The sequence below is a fragment of the Amaranthus tricolor genome, chromosome 4 (assembly GCF_026212465.1).
Source record: "Amaranthus tricolor cultivar Red isolate AtriRed21 chromosome 4, ASM2621246v1, whole genome shotgun sequence".
Taxonomy (NCBI): Eukaryota; Viridiplantae; Streptophyta; class Magnoliopsida; order Caryophyllales; family Amaranthaceae; genus Amaranthus; species Amaranthus tricolor.
Genome location: NC_080050.1, coordinates 1,831,191 through 1,855,605, shown reverse-complemented (window position 1 = coordinate 1,855,605; position 24,415 = coordinate 1,831,191). Strand labels below are relative to the sequence as shown.

Sequence of the window (24,415 nt, the reverse complement as noted above, 5' to 3'; positions counted from 1 at the left end):
TTCCGTTGATCCAGCAAAAGTAGCAGCTGTTCGGGACTGGTCTACACCCCGAAATGTTACGGATATTCGAAGTTTCTTGGGTTTGACAAGGTACTATCGTCATTTTGTGAAGGATTTTTTTCTCGTGTCGCTCGTCTGCTAACATCCTTGATGAAGAAGGAGAAGAAGTTCGAATGGACCGAGGAGTGTGAGAAGGCATTTCAGTTGTTGAAGGAGAAATTAACTACAGCTTCAGTGTTGACCTTACCTGATCCATCTTTGGAATATTCCGTCTACAGTGATGCTTCCAAACATGGATTAGGTTGTGTTTTAATGCAAGATAGGAACGTAGTGGTGTATGCTTCGCGTCAGCTGAAGACTCATGAGGTGAATTATCTAACACATGACTTGGAATTAGCGGCTGTGGTTTTTGCATTAAAAATCTGGCGTTATTATCTCTATGGTGTCAAATGCAAGATCTTCACGGACCATAAAAGTTTGCAATTTTTTTTGTTCACTCAATCCGAGTTGAATTTGCGCCAACGACGTTGGTTAGAACTTATCAGTGATTATGACTTGGAGATTGCTTATCATGAAGGCCGTGCGAATGTAGTCGCTGATGCTTTGAGCAGAAAATCGAGGCATTCAGTCTTATGGTTAATAACCTCTGAGGAGTTGTGTAAGGAGTTTGAGAGAATGAACTTAGAGATAATCCAAGAAGGGGAGTTGGAAGCCAAGTTGAGTGCATTGTCCATTCAACTTACATTTTTCGAAGAGATTATGTCTAAGCAACTAGAAGACCCCAAGTTCATTAAACTTCGGGAGCAGATGAGTGAAGGGAGAGCTGAAGGTTTTACAATTCATGAGGACGGTAGTCTTCGTTTTAAAGGACGGTGGTGTGTACCGGATGGGTGTGACTCTTTGAAGGAAAAATTATTGAACGAAGCCCATTATTCTAGATACTCGGTTCATCCTGGTGGAGACAAGATTTATCAAGATTTAAAATGCATGTTTTGGTGGTCAGGTATGAAAAAGAATATTGCAGATTTTGTTTCCAAGTGTTTAACGTGTCAAAAGGTTAAGAGTGAACATCAAAGACCAGCTGGGTTACTGCAACCTCTAGAAGTCCCGGTATGGAAGTGGGATGACATTTCTATGGATTTCGTTTTAGGTTTGCCACGAACTAAGGCTGGTATTGATACTCTTTGGGTTATTGTGGATAGGTTTACTAAGTCGGCAAGGTTTATTCCAATGAATTGTAAGTGGGATATGGAACAACTTGCTTGTGCTTATATTAAGTACGTGATTCGCTATCATGGAATACCTCGTACTATTGTTTCTGATCGGGATACTCAATATTTGTCACATTTCTGGAAATCACTACAACAAGCGTTGGGGACCACCATTCTTCATAGTACGTCCTTCCACCCAATGACCGATGGTTAGACGGAACGCGTCAATCAAATTATGGAGGACATGTTGAGAGCGATAGCCATGGAATGGCAAGGTTCATGGGATGAACATTTGGATCTGGTAGAGTTCTCTTATAATAACAGTCACCAAGCTACGATTCAAATGGCTCCGTTTGAAGCACTTTATGGTTGTAAGTGCCGTAGTCCTGTATGCTGGGATGATTTTACTGAATCTGTCACCTTAGGACCTGATATGCTTGTTCAAATGACTGAATAAGTAAAGTTAATTCGCGAGAAAATGAAAGCAACCCAAGATAGACAAAGAATCGTACGCCGATCTTCGACGTCGGCCTGGTGAATTTGAAGTGGGTGACAAGGTTCTACTTCGTGTGTCTCCAATGAAAGGAGTAGTTTGCTTTGGTGCTCGTGGAAAGTTAAGCCAACGTTTCATAGGTCCTTATGACATTGTGGAGAAAGTAGGGAAGTTAGCCTATCGGTTTATATTGCCTAATGCTCTGGGTAAACTGCACGACGTTTTTCACATTTCTCAGTTGAAACGTTACGTTGCATCTTCTTCTCATGTATTAGATCCAGAGCCGTTAGAACTTGATGAGAGCCTAACCTATGAGGAACAGCCTGTCCGGATATTGGATAAGAAGGTCTTTGGTACTCGTCGGAGGGATATCACCATGGTTAAAGTATTATGGTCCAATCACTGCTCACAAGAGGCAACCTGGGAGACGGAAGACTCCATGCGAGAGCAGTATCCTCACCTTTTCTCTCGGGTTAGTAAGTTACGGGGACGTAACTTCGTTAAGGGGGGTAGAAGGCGATAAGATTTTCACGCGATTTATGTTTTGGGTTGCTTTGTGTATGTGTGTATAGAGATTAACTTTGTTTTACTTGTTTTGTGGTTATGTGTTATGATAAGTGTGGTTTTGGGGTCAAAACCTTTTTAAGGGGGGTAGTCTGTAACACCCCGATATTTTCCCGATATATTTAATAATTCACTAATAATATTATTTCTATATATATATATATATATATATTTTATTTATTATTGGGCTTGGTCATGAGATTTGCAATCCTTTTTGGCAATTAGAATTATTTGGGCCCAAATTTTTCCTTAACCCATCTTTTATTTTCAAAAAATAAAAAAAATAAAAAAAAAAGGAGGGACTCTTGGTGGAGCTTGTAACTCCCTTAGGGTAATGAAGGATCAAGGCATTAATTCCATATAATTAACCCTTCTTAATTCCTAAATTATTTTCATATTGACATCCTTTCAAAATTTCTCCTAATTCACATTCCTAACTTCATCATTTGGTGTTTTCCTTTACAATTGTAAGTGTAATTCTTAATCTATGTTGAATCTTAAGTTTTAATTTAAAATTCTATGATTATTATATGTTTTATCTTATAATTCATGTTTACTTTATGAATTTAAAATTTCATGTATGATTTTGGGATGTATTTTTCTATCTAAATTGATGAAGAATGTTTCTTTTTAGGGTTTTAGATATGTTTATATGTGTGTGAAGGATTTGTTTGATGGATGATTGTAAAGTATATATATATATAAAAAAAATGGATGCTCATAGAAAAATGTATGTGGTGTTAGAAATTTATTTTATTGATTAATAGGAGGAATTTATAATGTTGTTAGAGAAATATATATAAATATATATGTGATGTGTGTGTGTGTACATTGTGTAAAAAGAAATATTTTTGAGGAATAAAAATTAATTTCATAGATGGTCATGAAAATTATGTAAATATTGTCGTTTAGATTTAATAGGAAATAAAGCATTGAAATTTATATTTTCGTGATAAAAAAAAAATGAAATGACAAAATCCCGTAGGTTTGGAAAATGGTGAAAAAAGGTGTTTTTGGAACATTTTTGGCTTTGAAATTAGGTTAAAAATACTTATACTATGTTATAAATTATGGAAATTGGTACCCCGGGGGTTTTGACGCCTTCCGGACGCAACGGTGAAGTCGGATTTGCAGTTTGACAGTTTTAAATTGCGTTTCTGGACAGATTATGTATGCTGTCCTGTTTTGTGCGTTTACCATGTTATAGTATGTGATGGATGTTCATGATGTGTGTGGTATTCTAGGTGTGGTTGTAATTGTATGTGTGTGTTATGGTTGATTTGAGGAAGGTGTGTATGTGTGCTTATTTGCCGAATACGATTGAACCTTGTAGGAAGTCGATTCGTGACCGGGAATTGAATAGGACGCTTGAGAGTTGGTTATCTTGCTTAAGGTATGTACACGCAGCGAAGTTCGCATTAGTCCGATGTATCATATAATAATGGTATACAAAAGTAAAGTATGGATATATAGTACGAATAATGTTATCTTTCGAATAAATAATTTTTATACATTGTTTTGCTAAGCAGAGGTAGTATGACCTCACTAACCTTAAAGTGGACGTAGTATGACGTCAATTAGTGGAAATGAATTACTCGCGGTATATGGGGGCATTATGAGCCACCGCGGGGGTATGCATACTTAACCATAGGCACCGAAGTAAGGCGAGTGTCTATGGTAGAGACTTGCTTAGGGGTTAGCTCCCCCTAATGTATTGTCTCACTTATGGAGATTGGAGTGTACCGGCAGTATGGCTGGATAGTACAGCAGTATGGCTGACTAATATTTACATGAAAATAATTATTTTTTATTAGCATGATTGAAGCGTACGGTTCTGTGAATTGTCAGCTATTAAATTAAAACTTTCTCTTGCGTTATTATTTATTTGGTATGCGACGATTGCTGACGTGTACTTTTGGTCTTAACGGCCCTACGATGATATTGTTTCCTATCTGGGCAATGACTAGCAGTAAGTTAAGTTGCAGGTCTGGGGAGTGAGGATTGACCCTTGAAGAAATAAATCATTAGAATATAGAAGTTTGATAAGAACTTCTAAATTAAGTTTAAAGAACATTCGATTTTATGAGGCGATTTTCGTTCTCAAGTTGTAAAAAGTAGATTTAACTTTTCGTTCTTATCCGCTGCTAAGAATTTCTTACATCTAGTAGTTCATAATAACACTAATAGAACTCGATCCGCAAGCTTCCCTTCACTTCAAATCTGTTTTAACTGCCTTCTAACATCCCGGTTTGACTCGGATTATATTTATCTCGTTTTTTTAAAATGTCATTTTCTCTTTTCGTATGACCCGAGTTATTCCGAGATGTTACAAAAATCAACAAAGAAAACGAAAATGTAAATCTGACTCTGAGTTTTGAAGATACTAAATCGAAAACGAAAATGAAAAACTAAGAAATCAATCAAAACAAATCTGAATTTATAAAAGGTACACATAGGAAAACGAAAACAAGTGAAGATTTTTGGCAGACTAAGAAATCAAGAGAAGAGGAACATTTTCGCAGAAGAAAACGGAAACTAAGAAATGAATCAAAACAAATCGAAAAATAAAAACTATAAAATGGTAAATTTCTAATTTGCATACCTTAATTCAATAGAAGAGGAAGATTTCGCAGAAGAAATCGAAGGTTTTTCGAAGGTTTTTCGAAGGTTTTGAAGGTTTTTCGAAGAGTATAGCTTGGAAGAGAAAGGCGCTTGTATTCTTCAAAAAAACCGAATTAGCATTTTTTTTTCCTTGCCCTATTTTTTCCGGCTTGATATCCAGACCATTAGATCTTTGAGAAATCGACGGCTCAAACTCTTTCTCACCCTTCTCATTTTCATACCTCTTCTCATTGTATCTCTCCCCTATATATATATATATATATATATATATATATATATATATATATATATATATATATATATTTGCAATCAAGTTACTTGTCAATTTTGATGGTGTTTTCTTCAGACTAATTTCCTTGTGTTGATGCTTCTATTTTGTTCAATTTCAGATGACTTTAATCATTTAATCTAGACTAGCTAATATAATAAATACATTATTATTAATATCACTTTTTTTTTTGAGACAAGACTAGAAAATCCCATATTAATAAGAGGGAGGAAAATTTTATCTTAATTCTTGTAAGTAGTGAGTATCGACACGTGTTACAGATTGTTTCTTCATTGGTATATTGTATAGATAAATATTTGCAACCAAGTTATCGTCAATTTTGCTTATAATTTTCTTTAGACTAATTTCCTTGGGTTGATGCTTCTATTTTGTTCAATTCAATTTATTTTAAAGAAGCAAAAAAAAGGATTAAAAAGCTAGTGATTTGATAATCATGTTTTCTTGTATATGGCCTAAACCGAAAATATATGTAATCTTGTAGTTGCACCTCTTTTGTGCTACAAAAAAAATTTGTGCCAAAAAAAATAAATTTGTGCCAAATGCATGACCAAAATTTATGGCACACATGCAGTGAACCTCCCTGAAATTATAGCTTTCTGTTACAATCCTAATCCCGAATCCCTTCTATTTATAGCACACTCCAGTATTCCTTCTGCACCAAACCAAACACATTTCCTACATCATTTCGATCTCATCTAGACTCCTACGAAATGACGAACAAAATAGCTTGTTTTCTCGGTTACTTGGCCATTCTTAGCTTGCTATCGGCAAGACCTATTCTTTGTGATCAATCACTCGAAACTGCTCCTTCGTGCACGATTATCATTGCAGATGCTGCTGCTTGCCTACCGTATATTACACAAGACTCTCCTTCACCTTCTGGGCCTTGTTGCGATGGAATCAAGAGTATGGCTGGCATGGCTAACACTCATGAGAACGCGATGAACATTTGCAATTGCTTGAAGTCGAATTTGGCTGGTTTTCAGTACAATCCTTCACTCATTGCTGCATTGCCTAAGAAATGTTCTGTCAATATCAATCTTCCCCCTATTTCCAAAAACATTGACTGCTCCAAGTAATTGATTCTTAACTTCACCCTTGCTATTGTTGAAACAACTGTAGAGCAATGAGTCGGGTTTAGAATTTAGGGTGTTTGGAATATGGTTTTTTGGTTAACAAACATCTTTATAATAGTATGCTGTTGTAGTTAGCTTATTAGCCAATACTGCCAGTTGATCAGAGACCAACCAACAACTCTAACCAACGACTAGATCTCTCTATGGGTGAGTTGGGGGGGGGGGGGGGTATGAACAAAGAATTGGATCAGTCTGTTATGATCTATGTTACACGGACTCTTCATTTTGCTTCACCTACCCGTATCCAATTCTTGATGCTCAGACATTGGTATGCACTTAGGCACTTCATTTTAGGCTTAATATTGAATATTTAGACGTATCTGACACTTAGACACATACCAGTATCCGACATCAGTACCCAAGTCCAAGTAACATAGGTTATGATCAGATGTTAGACTGGCTCTTTTGCGGACTAGTCCTCCATCCACTGGGTCAGCCGTCAACCGGTGAACCTGGGCCGCTTCTATTGGGATATGTTATCTCACATCGATAAATTAATGATGGTGTGCATACTTTATAAGTAATTAGAGTCCTTTCCCCATAGCCATATAATTTTAAAATGATATCTCTTTGGCTTATGAAGTGTGTGTCCCTCGTGTTTCTCTCATAATATGTTAGCATTGCAATAAGTCCATATTGTATCTTTTCTCTGTAGGGTCGGTATTAGGCTAATGGCGATCCAACAAACTCAAAGAGATGCTAAGCTGCACAATCTTAAGAATGATTAGCACTACAGTAAGTCGGCTGAAACTCCTCCTAAACTGTGTTTTCAATAACTTAAACTTCACTTCTTTAGAGTGTGAATTTATGCAGACTTTGCAGGTGTTACAATCATATGTGCAGCGAGTTCGACTGTTCGAAGAAGTCAGGAAGACAACAATATATCAAAGAAATAAAGCATGATTAGATCTATGTAGTTGATTACTTTGAAATATTCCGAGTTTTATGTATTTCTGATTCGGTAAACTATATAAATACTCGAATAATATGATCCAATTACAAGTATTTGGAGTATACCAGTGAGTTCTGAATTCTAATAATCTTCTAATGATATAATATGATATATTCAACCCAAAACAAAACAATCAAAGAGATTTACAATGGATAATATATCAGCCAAATTGACAAAGATGAAAGAAGGAACAATAAATGGAATGAACCACAAAAATACAAGAGTCATTCATAAATAGTGGTTTTCTACATGAGTTATAGGCAGGTAATTTGGTAAATTACTTCTAAGTTAGCTGAAAAGCGACTTTCAAGTCAAAATCAAAGACTTTTGCCTTTTAACCCAGATAATCTCTAATAACAGTCAACAATCAATGACTAAATTTAACTAAAAATCTCTGTAACAGTTGGCTTAACAACTAGAAAATCAGTTAATAGTTAACCAGCCCACAATCATTTGTCAAATTGAAACTTGATGAGCATAATAACTAAAAATGGGGGATGGAAGTGTTAACATAACAAAAGAATCAGCAGCACAATACATTGGTCCTATGTTACTCGGACTCTTCATTTTGCTTCACGTATCCGTGTCCGATCCTTGATCCTCGGACATTGGTATGACACTTAGACGCTTCATTTTAGGTGTAAAGTTGAATACTTAGACGTATACGCCACTTGGACACGTATCAGTATTCGACATTAGTACCCGAGTACAAGTTTCATAGCATTGGTCTAATCCAAGAAAGAGAAGAGTGCTAGCCCTTCATTTATGCACATGACAAATCCATGTCTATTGGGATACAATATTTTGATAGAATTTTAAAAATGAGCCTGAATAACCCAAACAAAGAGTAGAAGAACCGATGAGGTAATCACTTACAAGTCTAAAAAAAGTTCACCGCTAAAACCAAATATATAATTCAATCCAAACCCTTTTTTCTTGGTACATTTGATATTCATGTTTTCATGAATGTGGCCCTGGGTGGGTTCTGAACATGTATGAGATGTCCGACTGCACAGGAAAATTTAAGACCATCAAATATTAGTTGAGTTTACATTGCCTTATTTTTGCTCCGCCCCTAATGCGGCCTAAATGATAAATGCATGCAAACTTGTAGTTACAACACTTTTTGTGCTGCAAAAGCAAATTTGTGCCAAATGCATGACCAAGATTTATGGCACAAATGCACAAATGCAGACACTTATATATATAGCATAATCCAACAATCCTTCCCCAATAAACCAAGCTTATTCCCTGCATTGTTTCGATCTCAGTTAGCTACACGTACACCTACGAATGGCGAACAAAATAGCTTGTTTTCTCGGTTATTTGACCATACTCAGCACAATATTGACAAGACCAAGTCTTTGTGATCAATCACTCGGAACTACTCCTTCGTGCACAACTGTCATTGCAAGCGTTGCTGTTTGTCTACCGTATATTACTTCACAGGGATCTACTTCGCCTTCTAGGCCTTGTTGCGATGGAATTAAGCGTGTGGCAACCATGGCTAACACTCATGAAAACGCGATGAGCATCTGCAATTGCTTGAAGTCGAATTTGGCTGATTTTCAGTACAATCCTTCTCTTGTTGCTGCACTGCCTAAGAAATGTTTTGTCAGTATCAGTCTCCCTCCTATTTCCAATGATACCGATTGTTCCAAGTAATCGATTCTTTCCTTCACGCTTATTACGGTGCAATGAGTCGAATTTAAAGCTTAGTGTGTGAAAATAGCTTTTTGCATGACTTTTTGATTGTTTAAACAGAAAAAAATGTTGGATAAATAACTTTTTAACAAACATCTTTATGACAACTGACTTAAATAGTTGACTTATCAGCCTATACTTTCAGCTAGCAAAACCAGCAAACAACTCCAGCCAACAGTCATTTGCCATACAGGTTGGAGCCAGGGCTGGTCTCTAGGCTAAGAACCAATAATTGGATCAGCCTGTTACAGCCTTATGCTGGTCCAACTACTTGATGGACTAGTCCTGGTTCTAGTCCTCTATTGACTACCTCAGCTCGACATGTGAACTGAACCACTGGCTGCTTTTACTAACACTTTCTTATTGTATCTTTTCTTTGCAGGATCAGTATTGGGCTATTGGCGATCCAACAAACTCAACACGTTTAACTTCACTTGTTTAGAGTGTGAATTCATGTGCAGATTTTGCAGGTGATACAATAATACATGCTCAACTGTTCAGAGATTTCATCAATATATGAAAGAAATAAAGCATTATTAGATCTAAGTAGCTATTTTACTTTAAAATATTCGGAGTTCTTATGTATTTCTGGTTTAGTTATCTATTTAGTGATCTTATATAAATACTCAAAAAACATGATCCATTTTTACAGTACATTAAGTATATCAGTGAGTTCTGAATTCTCGTAATTTTAGTTTATGAGTATTGATTGATTTACTCAAAACAAGTCATAGTGAACATACAAATAATCTCGTGTTGTAAAGGTGTAAAATGAACCGTATTTTGGGTCATATCAAGATATCTTATGGGTATGACTGATATTTAGGCGTTACGATAACTGCATTATTTCCGTTACTACATCACCGTTTTGTTACCCCGATCATGACCGTTACCGCATTCTACATTATGAAACAAATTTAATATATGATTATTGCTTATTGATTGTTGATTAATTAATTGCATAAACCAAATTCACGAATTCGTGCCCACTCCCTTACGCTCTACGTTCAACGCACTCAACTCTTTCGCATCCTCATCTAGGCCTTGTCTTGAGTCACACATTAAATAATTTGACACTTGCACTAACAAAATTACATACACTCTCACCAAATGCATGATACAATTCTTTTCCTAGAAATTGTATATGGTTATACAAATATACTATTGTTTTTTTCATAACCATATTACACATTCGATGTGGGATTTTGCTATTTTAGTGTTGCTACTACAATTCTAATTCTGCAAGTGCTACCGCACTATTCTTCAGGTTCTGCCCTCTTTCAGGGTCTGTCGTCCGAAAGATGCAGGGCCGTAATCACAGAACTGTCACCCTGCGCGGATTTAATTAAAGATGCAGCCGCCTTGCCTGAGGCGGCGTGCTGCCGTGGGATCCACCAAGTGGCTAATGCAGCGAAAAGCCGGCCTGCCGTAGAGGAGGTTTGTGTATGTCTGAAGCAAGGATTAGTTGGTGCTAGCTATGATCCTATAAAACTTCATCAGCTGCCCAAGATATGTGGAGCTAATATCAATTTTCCTCCTGTTAATTGAAATACTGACTGCACTGAATCTTCTATGCAAGATTGGCTCACGTACGCGCAGTTGCGGATCTTGGGCCGTAAGTTAAGTTACCCTTGTACAAATTAGAAACATAAAGTCAGGGGGCCAAGATTTGAATTCTCGACCTTTAGCTCATAATCTGTACTCTTAACGGTTAATCTACATTTTTTATCGTAAATTTTGGAATATATTTCGATTTTATACAATGATCCAAAAAAATTGGATTAGCTTTACTCAATTTTTCATTTTTATACATTCCAATAAATTTATCTAATTTTTATTTTTCGATATTTACTCGCTATATTTTCTCTTTTATTTCTAAATATCCTAATTTTTGAAATTATAATAACTAATTTTTTAATCATTGTGCTAAAAACAAACGAGATAAATAACTTAAAGAAGACGAGTATAAACTTACTTTACTTTTAAGTTATAATTATATAGTTCATGATTTCAAGTTTAAGTTACTTTTGAGAATATTAGAGTAGAATTTAGTGAAATCAAACATTGAGAGAAACTGTTAGGAAAATCTAAATTTTTATCTGTTAGTAGTGGTTGATCAAACCACTACCAACAATTCACAAGTATCCGGTTTTTATGTTACGTGTATAAATATACAAATATTTCCCATTATATGATGTCATATTATCAAGCTCTTATTAGTTCACTGTATTTAATGTCTATCATTTGATAATATCAAATATTTTTCAATGATTCTATTTAATTGTAATTGTTAAATAATACTTCTTTTTATTTACTTTACTTGTACTATTTGATTTTTAAACATTATTCATCAATTACTCTTATTATGTGGTTTGTTCTTAATTTATAAGTCACAACATATTCATGTTGAATCTTATTTGATTCGTCTTATTGTAAATTTTATTAATATTAATTTTTTATAATTTTTACTCAAGCATAATTACAGATATTTATGATTGAAAACGTAAATTGGCAAATGTGTCAAAACCAAATGAGATATTTACAATAAATAGGAGGGAGTATACTTTTATATTTTAATATATTTAAAAATTAGTGTACACTAAAATAATATGAACCAAATTCATACAAGATTTTCTCTATAATAATTTGTACATTAAAATATTTTGAGAATATTATTGAAATACTTTCTCCATGTAAAAATAGATGGATTCTTGCATGATTAGGTTTAAGTCTATAAATAAAAATAATATTATGAAATCAAGCATTTAGTTGAATCTTATTTAATATTTTTTTCTAATGCATTAATGATTTATTAATAATAATTGAAGTTAAACTTTATTTATAAATAATAGAATAATTAAGTCAAAATGATGAGATATTACTAAACTAGGCAAGCGTAATCTAATAAGAAAACAGAAGAAAAATGAAGAAGAAATCCCAAAAGCAAGGCATAAGTCAATAAAATGGTTGGTTAGATTATTTGTACAAAACAAAAACTTAGTTGATTTTGGCCACCAAATTAAAACTTCCAAATTCTGATAAATGGAGAACTTAATGTCTTGTATTGTTCTTTTATATGAACATTCTATCTATGGATGTAACACAAAACATTGACTTTTGAAAAGCAAAATACAGAAAACAAGATAACTAAAAAAACAATGGAAGAAAAAAAATATGTTGTGGAGATAGAGAAAGCCAAAGAAGCAAAAGAAGGGAAACCTTCAGTGGGTCCAGTTTACAGAAGTGTAGCTGCTAAACATGGTTTTCCACCACTTCTTCCTGGAATGGAAACTTGCTGGGATATTTTTCGGTATCATGATTTCTTATGGGTCAATTCAACTAAAAGTTTAAAGCTTAACATAAATTATATATATATATATAGTCTACACGCAACTATTGTTTTTTCAAGCCTAGCGTTATGCTTTCTCTGTTCTGAAATACTTGCTATATTATGGTTGTTGGCACTGTTTATTGCTCATACTTATTTTATTGCGGCTAATGTGTAAGAAAAAAATATCGTCAAGTGAAATCTTATTTGAATCTTCTAATTAGATACTTTAATAACATTAACTTTTTATAATTTTTAGATGCATATAGTTCAATATATAAATGATCAAAATAAAACAATATTAAATTACATAAAAAAGTCAAATGTAGCAAGTATAATAGAACGAGAAAATATATTTTGCTTGAATAAGAAAGAATGGATTTCAAAACCGTTATAATCTTTCATGTTATTAGTTCTGATATCATATCAAAAATCAACTTTATTAAAAACTTAAGCCGATAGTTATAGTTTTTTAACTTTATTATTGTTTGAGAGCAAAGGGTGTATATAGGCTTAGTCATTTGATTGAAAACTTATCATATTGTGTAACTGTTAAGTAAATTATTAGTGATGTATGTGATTTCATAATTGCAGCATATCAGTGAAGAAATACCCAAATAATCAAATGCTTGGATATAATGGAAATGTAAGGGCCTTACAGTTACTCACTGTCATCTTTTTTGTTCTACATATTTTTCTTTAAATTTTGTGTCATATACCTATCAATTAATCTCTTAAACGGATAATTAAGGCTCTAAGATATAATATATACTCAAATACGTTCCTCATACGAAAGCTCTTCGGGCTAGAAGTGTGGATGCAATACATGTCATCCTTATAACTAGCGTTGAATGCGTGACATTTTAAATGAGGGGTGATTGAGATTCAAACTCGTAACCTCTTATTACTTTTGCTCTGATAACATATAAAGGAACTAACTCAACCAAACACTTAAGCGAATGATTAAGACTTTAGAATATATTATATACTCTTAACATGTTCATATCTTTACAGGCAGGAAATTATGTTTGGTTGACATACAAGGAGGTATATGACATTGTTATTAAGGTTGGAGCATCTATTCGTAGCTGTGGTATTAGTAAAGTAAGTTATTTATTTTTAAAATAAAATTTATTTTCTATGAAAAATGGATAATATATTTTCTGATGAATTATTTAATTATTTAAAGATTATTGAATGATTAATTTGAGTAGTTTGTATTTGGATACCAAACAACCAAATTGGCCGTTGGTAGAATAATCCATAAATAATTGTTAATAAATTTAACTTTCCTCTTTTATTTTTTCTTTTACAATTTGATTTTGTTTTACAGGGAGGACGATGTGGTATCTATAGTACTAATTGCCCGAAATGGATGATTAGCATGCAGGTACAATATAGGCTTTATATTTTCTAATCTTTCTATGAGTAGAATACACGGGGTATGATAATAATAATACTTTTAGTATCATATTAGAACGTCTTGCACTAGACAAATCACACGAATTGATACAATGCAATATGTTTTATGAGTCGGGTAATGGTAGTGATGAGGTCTAATGCTACGTACTCGTTGCAGGCCTGTAACGCTCATGGATTGTACAGTGTCCCTCTTTACGATTCTCTTGGTATGAGGCCCCAGTACCTTCTTTCTCCGTTTAAAAAAGCGGTGTTGCTGGCGGATGTGATTTGAGAATATTAACATGATCTGATCGATCAACAGGTGCTGGTGCAGTGGAATATATAATATGTCATGCAGAAGTGTCTATTGCTTTTGTAGAAGAAAACAAGATTTCTGAGGTAACTTACAATGTTTACCTCTTAAGGCTATGTAAATCTTCACAATAATGGTGTTTAGTAGTTGGCTTTTGATTTTCAATTTGCTGATTGGTTAAAAATTAGATTTTAACCACTTGAAAAACTGACTTTTTAAGAAATAATTATTATGTTGGCTTTTATTCATCGACTTTTTGTTTGTTGGCCTATAGATTTTCTAATATTTAGTAAACGAATAATACTTGATTTTATCAAAATTTTCCTAGAACAACTGATTTATCTGTCTATTTTAAAAGTCAAAAAAACAACTAATACTTAAAATTGGTGAAATAAATCAACAACCAACTAGCATTTGTCATACGCGGGATCGATTTAGTGTTTAACCCTATCCACTTGATGATAGGTTCTCAAAACATTGTCCAGTACATCAAAGTACTTGAAAAGTAAGCAAAACTTCTGATGCTATTACTATTTACTAATATGGAGGAAAAATAATGTTATTGGCTTACATAATGTTTTCTGTTATGAAGCACTTGTGAGCTTCGGAAAGTTTAAAAATAATCAAAAGGAACATGCTGAAAGATTTGGCCTGGCTATCTACTCTTGGGATGAGTTTCTGCAACTGGTAAATCTTTTCTTTTAAGAAAAACTTATTACAACACGATATTTCATTACCCAAATATCATTTAATTACTCCCGCATAATTAGAGCTTGAAAGTTATTAGTGATATTAACAAAAAAGTTATTTTTGATTGATCTACGATAGCAAACATCTGCAACTTTAACATCAATAAAAAGTGCTTATGATTTAATGAGTCATTTTGATATTGCTTATTATAATCTGAAATCAAATAATTGTAAATCTTATGACCCCATCGAGAATAAGTGGTTTTTTTTAGAAAAGCTTACACTACCTCCATCTCAAAGATGTATTCGACTTTAATTAAAATAATAGACTCATCTGAGTAAAAAAATGGATCATATCTTTGGTACATTATGAAATAACTTTTTTCCCACCAAGAGGCTAGAGCAAAAAATGTCCATTGTTATTATCATGCTCAAGTAATTTCTTTTAATTGTTTTTATATGATTACGAATTTTTTAAAGGTCATTTCTAACACTTTTCTGAATGAAAATGGCTAAAACAGGGAAACAATCAACAATTTGATCTTCCTACAAAAAAGAAGAGTGAAATTTGCACAATAATGTATACTAGTGGTACAACTAGTGAGCCCAAGGGAGTATTGATTTCCAATGAGACTGTTGTCACTGTTGTATCTGGCATTAATTTCTCATTGCAGAGCATAAATGAAGAGGTTAGTTCAGATTTCATGTACTATAAATCATAATGGCTTAATGGGTGTTTTCAACGTAACATTTTAAAGTAGTTGTTAGTAGTTTATTAATAAAATCAAAAATAATCTTTTTACTAGTCTTATCACTACAAGGGTAAGGTTGCGTACATTCGAACCCCACAAGCCCTACCCTAGGTGAGGTAATGGAATGTGGGTACTAGGTAGTAGTTTAACGAGACTGAAACTCTACTTATAGAAAAAATATTTCTATTATTGTTTGGTAAAGTAATTGTTTAGGTTAGTGGTGCATATATAGTTGTTTTCAGTAACGTTACAAGTTGTAGCATTTCAAAGTCATAAGTAACGTCTTTTCGATTTTCACTACATAAACATCTATCATAGTCGTTTTTAACAAACAGTTTTAATTCGCACAGCTAATTAGACGGTTAAATATAAGTTTAACAACTACAATTATACAGCCACATTTACTTACAGCTAACTACTTTGACTACTAAAAACTAGTTCCCATTGTTTGTTGAACTCTTCCGAAAATGACAGTTAAGGCAGGATGATGTATACCTCTCATATCTTCCTCTAGCACACATCTTCGATCGAGTGGTCGAGGAATTATTCATCTGTACCGGTGCATCAATAGGATATTGGCGAGGAGTAAGTGAAAATCAAGAAGCATTACACAGAATATGCAAGTTTTTGAACACAAACACACACTTATTTTCTCAGTTTTATGCATACAGGATGTGAAACTGCTGTCTGAAGACATCAGAGACCTGAAACCGACACTTCTTTGTTCTGTTCCACGCGTTTTAGACAGGATTTATTCAGGTAAGCATCAGAATTACTGCAATAATACTTCATCTATGGAACACACAAATTCTAAATTTAGAAAGTTTTATAAATTTCTGGTGTGTGAACATGATAATGTCTACTGTTGCACATACTATTTCTGTAAAGTTTGATGATAAGTGATATCCTGACAACTATTTCTGGTGTGATATCAGGTTTGATGGAAAAGATATCTTCTTCTGGGTCTCTGAAGCGTACATTATTCAATATCGCCTACTCCTAGTAAGTTCACGTAACAGCGACATTACCTTACCTTCCAACACGAATGATCAGCTGGTTATTATCATCCATAGGAGTTATCTTATTTGATAAGCCGATTAAATTTAGTCTATTATAATCTAAAATCATTACCTGAATTTATATCATAAATTTGATCACCTTTGTTTTGGAAATTGCAGCAAACTAACTAATATGAACAAAGGATTTAAGCAGGAAGAGGCATCCCCTCTTTTTGATAAGATTGTGTTTAGTAAGGTAATATGATTTGTTTGATGTAAGAGTGTAGACTGATTCATGTATCCTTGAATCTCTTATTAGAAAATACGACAATAATATTTTAATTTCAAGAAATAATAAATGGTAAAATAATATAGTAAAATTAAATACTTATGTTTCCAAAGCAAAAATAATATTAAATTAAATAAATTAAATATAAAATTCTTTCTTATATACAGCCTTAAGAAATATGATTTAATAAATATGCCCTTTAACAAATTTAAGTCGGATGAAATCTTTGTTCTCTTTGTGGCCTTAGGTCAAAGAAGGTCTTGGAGGAAGACTTCGTTTGATCCTTTCCGGAGGAGCACCTCTTGCTTCCGGTGTCGAAACATTCCTGCGTGTAGTGACTTGTGCGCATGTGCTGCAAGGATATGGTATGCAATATTCTATTTGTAGTCCCTTCGTTTTTTTAAAAAGTTTTCATTTGTCATTTTTAAGTGTTTTATTTGTTATTCTCATAAAAAATCTTTTTATTTATATCATAAATTTTTAATAAAAATAACCTCATTCTTTTTCATTTTAATATTTTAATGATGCTTATAGTTTTTACTTTTCTTCCATTAACTTCATTTTAACATTTTTATATTTCTAATGGTTTCCATATGTTTTTTACTAATTTTATAAAAATACTTTTTATTAGTTTTGGTCATCATATTTTTTCCACACTTTCTTTAAATATTTTTTTAATGTTTATGGTCCTTATTTTTCCTCCATCAAATTTATTATTCAATAAAACAATATATTCACTACGTAAAAGGTTCTATTTTCCTTAATTCCCGTAAACTTTCCTTGTCGGAACTTCATTTGGAACGGAGGGAGTATTAACCAAACAATACAACTCTTGCACCAAATAATGAACTACTATCAGTAATAGACAGAATCATACAATTTAAACCCTTTTCCTTTCCCATCCATTATTTTATCTTTCATAATTCTTTACAAACTTAAAAGTACTTGGAAGTTCAAGAATTAACAAAAGATTCGAGAAAAAAGAAATTTATTTATAATTTCTTAACTATTTGGTTTTTCCTGTATCATAGGTCTTACAGAAAGTTGTGCAGCTTCATTCATTGCACAACCTAATGATATGTCAATGATCGGAACCGTGGGCCCTCCTATGCCAAACGTTGATATCTGCTTAGAATCCGTGCCAGAAATGGGGTATGATGCTCTTTCCAGCACTCCACGTGGAGAAATATGCATTCGAGGAAAAACCCTCTTCACTGGTTACTATAAACGAGAAGACCTCACAAACGAAGTCATGGTTGACGGATGGTTCCACACAGGTAATCTGTTAGAGTATATATAATATATCTTGAGGCCTCAACCGTCAGCTTAAACTTTTGATTGAGTTGGTTAATTCCTTGACATGGTATTAGAAAGCAATGTGACAGAAGGTCACGAGTTTGAATCTTAACCACCCCTTATTTAATGTGGAAATATTTAATGCTTATACACATTCACACTTTAAGCCCAAAGGGTTCTCGTTTGAGAGGGCCTGTTTGAGTATATAATATATGTTGGGGTCTCAATCATCAATTTAAGCTTTTTGTTGAGTTTCCTTGATACAGTTTCAGAAGCCAACGTGACAGAAGGTCATTGGTTTGAATCTCAATCACCTCTCATTTAGGATGGAAATATTCAGCGCCTATATGCATCCACACTTCTAGCCCAAAGGGCTCTCGTTTGAGAGGACTTGTTAGCGTATATAACATATATTGGGGCCTCAACCATCGGCTTAAGCTTTTTGTTGAGTTTCCTTAACATGGTATCAGAAGCCAACATAATAGGAGGTCACTAGCTCGAATCTCAACTACCTCTCATTTAAAATAGAATATTTAGCGCCTATGCGCATCCACACTTCTAGTTAGTCAAAAGAATTCTCATGTGAAGGGACGTGTTATGCCTCAACTATCAACTTAAATTTTTTTATTGAGTTGGTTCCTTCACATAATCTTATATTCTTCTTGGTATAAGAAATTTGTTCTTTTCTTCTACATTTGAAATCTGTAAAAAACTATTCAGGGGATATAGGAGAGTGGCAACCAGATGGATGCATGAAGGTCATTGATCGTAAGAAAAACATCTTCAAGCTCTCACAGGGTGAATATGTGTCAGTTGAAAATTTAGAGAATACTTACAGTCTTGCTTCAGAAATTGATGCGGTACACACCTGATCTATATGCTATACATTGGAATATGGCTTATTAGTGCTGAATAGGTTATTAGAACTTTTTAGGAAAATTTCATATGGTAACTCTGAATTTTTAACTTTTAATGTGGTAGACAAACATTTTTGTTAATCCACGTGGTAACTTTTTTAACTTTTCCACGTGGTAGACAAAAAGTAAGTTTTATTGTTAACTTTACGCTATTTTTACGTAACGTAATGACATCTTTTTCAAATAATAAATTTCGATCGTGATCACCCTAACGACCACATATTTTGAAATTCCGTCGAAATAAGTACTTAATTTAATCAAAAACTTAATATTTTGTTTACCACATGAAAAATTTGGAAGCTCCAGGGCACCAAGTGGATTTAAAAAATATTTGTGGAAAAGCCAAAACTTCAGGACCGGGTCACCACATGGAATGCAACTTAACGGTCTTTATTTGAATTATATAATAGACTAACTTAACCTAAAAATTTAAAGAGGAAATGAACATGAATATAAGTTTGCAAATAAGTATCTCACTAATCTAAGTATGTATACTTGTTTCAGATTTGGGTTTATGGAAATAGCTTCCAATCGTTCCTCGTTGCTATTGTCAACCCTAACAAACAGGCTCTTGAACGCTGGGCAGCTGACGAACATGGAGTTGTAGATGATTTCAGTTCATTGTGTCAAAACCCTCAAGCAAAGGCCTACATCCTTACTAGACTTAAGGAGATTGCCAAAGAGAACAAGGTATATGTCACCCAAAATTGTTAAAATCGGGATTAGAATTATCGTTCATCGAGATAGGATAGAATCGTAGGATCGTAAGATTATACAATAAACCTGAAGTTGCTATCTAGTTATAATTGTTCATCTCAAAAGTTTAAGTTTATGAATTAAAATTTCATTCACTTCATCTTTAAGAATGAAATAGAAAACCATTCAATAATTACTTTAAATCTTCCGTTGAAGAAACATATTTTTAAAATTACGATGTTGGATCGCTAAATCGAAAAAAATTAAATGAATAATTGAGAATAAATTTGTAGAATCGAATCGTTATGGTATTATGATTCTACCTCTACAAATTTTATATTAATAAGAATCGTAAAATTCTATTAACTTATGATTCTACCTACGATTCAGATCGCTAACTTGTTTTTTGGATAGTAAAATCATAAAATTGTACATAAGAATCGTGATTTAAAAAAAATGATGTCACGCCATTCCCTTGGTTTTTCCACACCTATCTTTTCAATAACAATTTCAAAAGGTTCAGAAAACGTAAAAACTACTAGACCCATAGTCACTCTATATTAGACATAGGTTGCTCTAGTGGTTAAAGATTCAAGATAGAGTAAATCCCTTATAAAAATTCTCTTATGGTATTCGATGTGATTTTTTCGTCACCCCTTGCAGTTAAAAGGTTTTGAAGAAATCAAGGCCGTGCATCTTGATCATATACCATTTGACATGGATCGTGATCTCCTAACTCCAACTTTTAAGAAAAAGAGGCCTCAATTACTTAAGTATTACAAGGTAACACCTAGAAATAACTAGTTTTACTCAACGTACAATATGTAATCGGTCTCTAACAACTCTGCTCCTACAGGATACGATTGACAACTTATACCAAGAACGAAATGAACAACGACAATCATATTAGAACATCAGCCATCTGCTACGAATCAGACAATGGACATCCTCCATCTAAGATCCATCTCTTGCTTAAAAAGTTATTACAATGATCATATAATGTAATCTTTCGGATTATATGAGATATATTTTATGTGTACATCTACATTTTTCTTCGTTTTTCACTTGAAATAATGTTTTGTTTCTTCAATTCTTTACAAACTCCACCAAAGATTACTTGATTCTTTTAGATAATATAGTATAGTAATGTCAAATAGGGGTGTTTAATGGGTCGGGTCCTCATTTTGAGCCCTTATCCGGCCCATTTTAGTAGGGCTTTATACCAAAAACAGGCCGAGCCGAAACATGCTCTATTATAATTAAAATGAAAAGGGCTATAAAAGGGCTTAATTAGGGTTGAAAATAGGCCTTTGTATATAGCATAATTAATAGATAACATGTGGATTAAGAATTAATACAAATTAAAATAAATTGTAAATAGTGTTAAAAAATCAAATGAGACAAAGTCACTTAAAGGAATATCAAAGAACTATTAAATTGTTGTTTTATAAAAGAGAAGGTATAAGGGAAATTTGGAATAATTCGAAGGTTTCAACTTGTTCAGCAAAAAAAACCCATCCAAATACTACCTTATGCGAAATACTAAAAGTGTCCTTCACCTTTATATCATAATCACGAAAAATAAGATTATAATGTAAAATACAAGGCATGCTTACTCACCTTCTTAACAATATCCACCACGTCAAGATGTCGCTTTATAATTTCCCTAGGAAGCATATTAAGCACACTCTCATCATCAAATTAAACCTCTTGTTTTAATTTTTAGCGTTTTAGCTTAAAAAAACTTTTAAGTTGACTTTAATGCAATTTAACAAATAATTTTTTTTATTTATTCAAACAATTTAAAAGCCAAAAGTTAAATAGTTAGCTAATAAATAAAAAATTATCTGTCAAACACATAGGATTGAAATCATGCATGCAGAAGCATTATTCTACACATGCATTTGACATAGTAGTACAACAAGTACGTACGATGCCAAAACCTCAATCTTCAAAGTCTAGAATCCGCTATATGAACCAATAAGTCCCAATCACAACAAGAATGAATTTGAAAATATGTTAAAAGATGTGAACATGACAAAATTTTACAAGAACAACTAAAAAAATTTGAAGAAGTAGAGAGGAGGAGAATAATTAAGTTAGTAAGATTTTAGAGAGAAGATGAAGAAAAAGGTAAATGATTTGAAGAATGAAATGGTAAGTTAGGTTTGAAGAATGAATTTAAAAAGATTTAAATTGGAGTCCAAAATATAATTTCCGGGTAAAAAATCTTAGACTTTATCGCCTATTTTGTCGCTAAAATGAATTTTAAAAGTGTTGCAGTCCTTATGATAAATATACATATACATATACATATACATATACATATACATATACATATATATATATATACATATATATATATATATATATACATATATATATATATATATACATATATATATATATACATATATATATATATATACATATATATATATATATACATATATATATATATATATATATATATATATATATATATATATATATATATATATATATATATATATATATATATATATATATATATATATATATATATATTGTAGGTACCTTCGACATTTAAAGCTTAATGTCAAGAACAAAGCGTATGTTGAGGCATCAATCTGTAATGCATATCTTACAGAAGAAGTATTATACTTTGTCTCGCTTTAGTTTGGGCCAGACGTTCGATGTAGAGTTAGAGATGTTCCTAGAAATAATGACGGAGGCTTTAATAACGTCAGATCGGGTGTTCTGTCCATATTCACATATCCAATCAAATTCTTGAATTTCAATCTCATTGCTGCAGAGGGAGGAGGAATCGCTACCAGGGGGAAGAAGAAGGTGCAGCTGAAGTCACCTATATCGGCGGGTTGGTTTCTGCGAGCCAGACGTTGTGCATTTTGGTATAAGTTATAATTTCTTTAAGTTTATATATTTACTTTATTTTTATTTTTTTTGTTATAGATTGAATAACCATTCATGAATTTAATCAGGAGCAAGAGCAACAAAAGGACCCCTTCTTCTTATGAGTTGTTTTTTCATACTCATAAAGAGCGAACCAGAGATGGTTTGCAGTGAGTCAATGATAAGGCCGAGGCGATAAATGTAAGTATAAGTTTTTATCTACCTTGTTTTGGTTAGCATCTTTTGGTTGGTTACTTGTTGTGGATTATATTATATATATACATATATTTTAGAAACATTCTTTAGATTAGCTGATGTTGTATGTTGAGGAAATGCTGGATTTTTAGCTGTTTTGGATTCAAACACATATTATTTCTATATTGGTTTACATTTCAGAGGTTACTTAAGTTTCGATTTTGTTAATTTACAGAGGAAAATCTGTCGAATTTTTTTCAAATAGTTTATTTGAATGTTTATAATTATGATTTGTAGAATGAATATAAGCACTTCATTGCACCTTTCCCCGTAGATGCGCCTATCGATGATTCGAACGATGCCTATTTTAAGGCCATTAAAACCATCGAATCACAGGCGCCCATGAAGAACAAGCCCTTTAAGGTTGTCTTTGATGTTGGTGATGCGGCACAACATTATTATGCTGACGTTGTGATGCCGCAATCTCAACACCAAAGCGCTCCTCCTCTGGCACAAATGATGAATGAGAGGCTCGATCATCTGCAACGAGTCATGAATAATATAGATGAACGCCTTAACGATGTCATTTTAAGGGAAGAACATCTGGCCCATGTGGAGTAGCAATGCCAAATGAGGAAAGAGGTAAACCAATTGCTTGAGTTTGTGCGCACTCTTTTCAGGCAGAACAACCTAGCTTCTCAATAACCTCCACCCTAGCTCCTAGACCATTGTTTTTAATTTTTGTAAAATTTGTATTGTATTTGAAACAATTTGGGTTTGTATATGTTATTTGTCAAACAATTTTATTTAATTGTTAATTTGTATAAAGATTTAGTTTCATTTGTATTTGACCTTATATATTTATCGTTTTATTGTTTTGTTTGATCGATAATTTATTTTATTGATATTCCATATTTTATTTATATATTTGATAAAATAATTAATCTGGTCAAAGCCATTGACCACATTTGACCAGATTTATTATTTTAATAATAAAACATTTCGACTGAATACCGACTAAAAAATGGTAGGAAATTAGTCGGAAAATATAACCGCAATTTCTGGTAAAAATCAATTCAAATTTGATATTTAAACTTTCCTACTAAATTCCTACTACTATTTACTCTGAAAATAGTAGGCAAATTTAACCACCTTTTTCGGTAAAATTAGGTCAAATTATAATTTGAACTTTCAAGTTAAGTTTAACTGATAGTTTATTGTTTTGACCGGCATGTCATTATCAATCATAATCAATGTATCCCGCTAATAAAAATTATAATCAGAATCTGAAAAGAATAAAAAACAACAAATTATACGCATAAAGGAAATGCGACAAAGTATGAACAACATGTGGCCTCTAAACTAAGTCACCCTTATTAGCAGTCAAATTTAACATAGATATATAAAATATGATCAAGATTTAGTGAGAGTAGAAAGACAGTAAACCATATTCTTATCATAGGAGGTTACAGTCAAAGAGACCTTCAACACAAAAAGACCCGAAAAAGACGAGTTTGCAAATGTCGGGTCCATTTAACATAAAAGCTGAAGTCAAACTTACATGGCTGGCTGACATGTAGAGAAACAAATTGAAAACAGCTCCACCCCATATGGAATCAGTGATCAAGCCTGATGTCTTCTTAACTTCTTTGTGTAGAGGATAAATACGAATGATCCG

The 24,415-nt window shown here is 32.9% G+C and overlaps 3 protein-coding genes across 5 annotated transcripts; all 3 read left to right on the top strand.

Annotated features, from left to right (window-relative positions):
• The first annotated feature begins 5,849 nt into the window (after positions 1 to 5,849).
• On the top strand, positions 5,850 to 7,318 carry LOC130809611 (non-specific lipid-transfer protein A-like). Of its 2 annotated transcripts, none has more exons than XM_057675345.1 (3): positions 5,850 to 6,254; positions 6,971 to 7,050; positions 7,138 to 7,318. In XM_057675345.1, exons 1-2 carry the CDS (start codon positions 5,890 to 5,892, stop codon positions 7,041 to 7,043), a joined length of 438 nt encoding a protein of 145 aa, XP_057531328.1. In that variant the 5' UTR covers positions 5,850 to 5,889; the 3' UTR covers positions 7,044 to 7,050; positions 7,138 to 7,318. The 2 variants fall into 2 exon arrangements, with proteins under 2 accessions (XP_057531328.1, XP_057531327.1); XM_057675344.1 differs by having other exon boundaries at positions 7,129 to 7,318.
• Positions 7,319 to 8,524: 1,206 nt separating this feature from the next.
• LOC130809610 (non-specific lipid-transfer protein 2-like) lies at positions 8,525 to 9,539 on the top strand. Of its 2 annotated transcripts, XR_009040882.1 has the most exons (3): positions 8,525 to 8,928; positions 9,104 to 9,259; positions 9,354 to 9,539. XR_009040882.1 is itself a non-coding variant. In XM_057675343.1 (2 exons), the coding sequence occupies exons 1-2, from the start codon at positions 8,561 to 8,563 to the stop codon at positions 9,397 to 9,399; spliced, it is 414 nt and encodes a 137-aa protein (XP_057531326.1). In that variant the 5' UTR covers positions 8,525 to 8,560; the 3' UTR covers positions 9,400 to 9,539. The 2 variants fall into 2 exon arrangements, 1 of the variants encoding a protein (XP_057531326.1); XM_057675343.1 differs by lacking the exon at positions 9,104 to 9,259.
• Positions 9,540 to 12,006: 2,467 nt separating this feature from the next.
• On the top strand, positions 12,007 to 20,740 carry LOC130809607 (long chain acyl-CoA synthetase 4-like). Its single transcript, XM_057675340.1, has 19 exons — positions 12,007 to 12,281; positions 12,894 to 12,945; positions 13,314 to 13,403; positions 13,633 to 13,689; positions 13,879 to 13,927; positions 14,023 to 14,099; positions 14,479 to 14,518; positions 14,606 to 14,700; positions 15,224 to 15,391; positions 15,929 to 16,039; positions 16,126 to 16,213; positions 16,390 to 16,456; positions 16,633 to 16,708; positions 16,989 to 17,106; positions 17,773 to 18,018; positions 18,758 to 18,897; positions 19,459 to 19,644; positions 20,314 to 20,433; positions 20,507 to 20,740. The coding sequence occupies exons 1-19, from the start codon at positions 12,130 to 12,132 to the stop codon at positions 20,558 to 20,560; spliced, it is 1,986 nt and encodes a 661-aa protein (XP_057531323.1). The 5' UTR covers positions 12,007 to 12,129; the 3' UTR covers positions 20,561 to 20,740.
• The last annotated feature ends 3,675 nt before the right edge of the window (positions 20,741 to 24,415 follow it).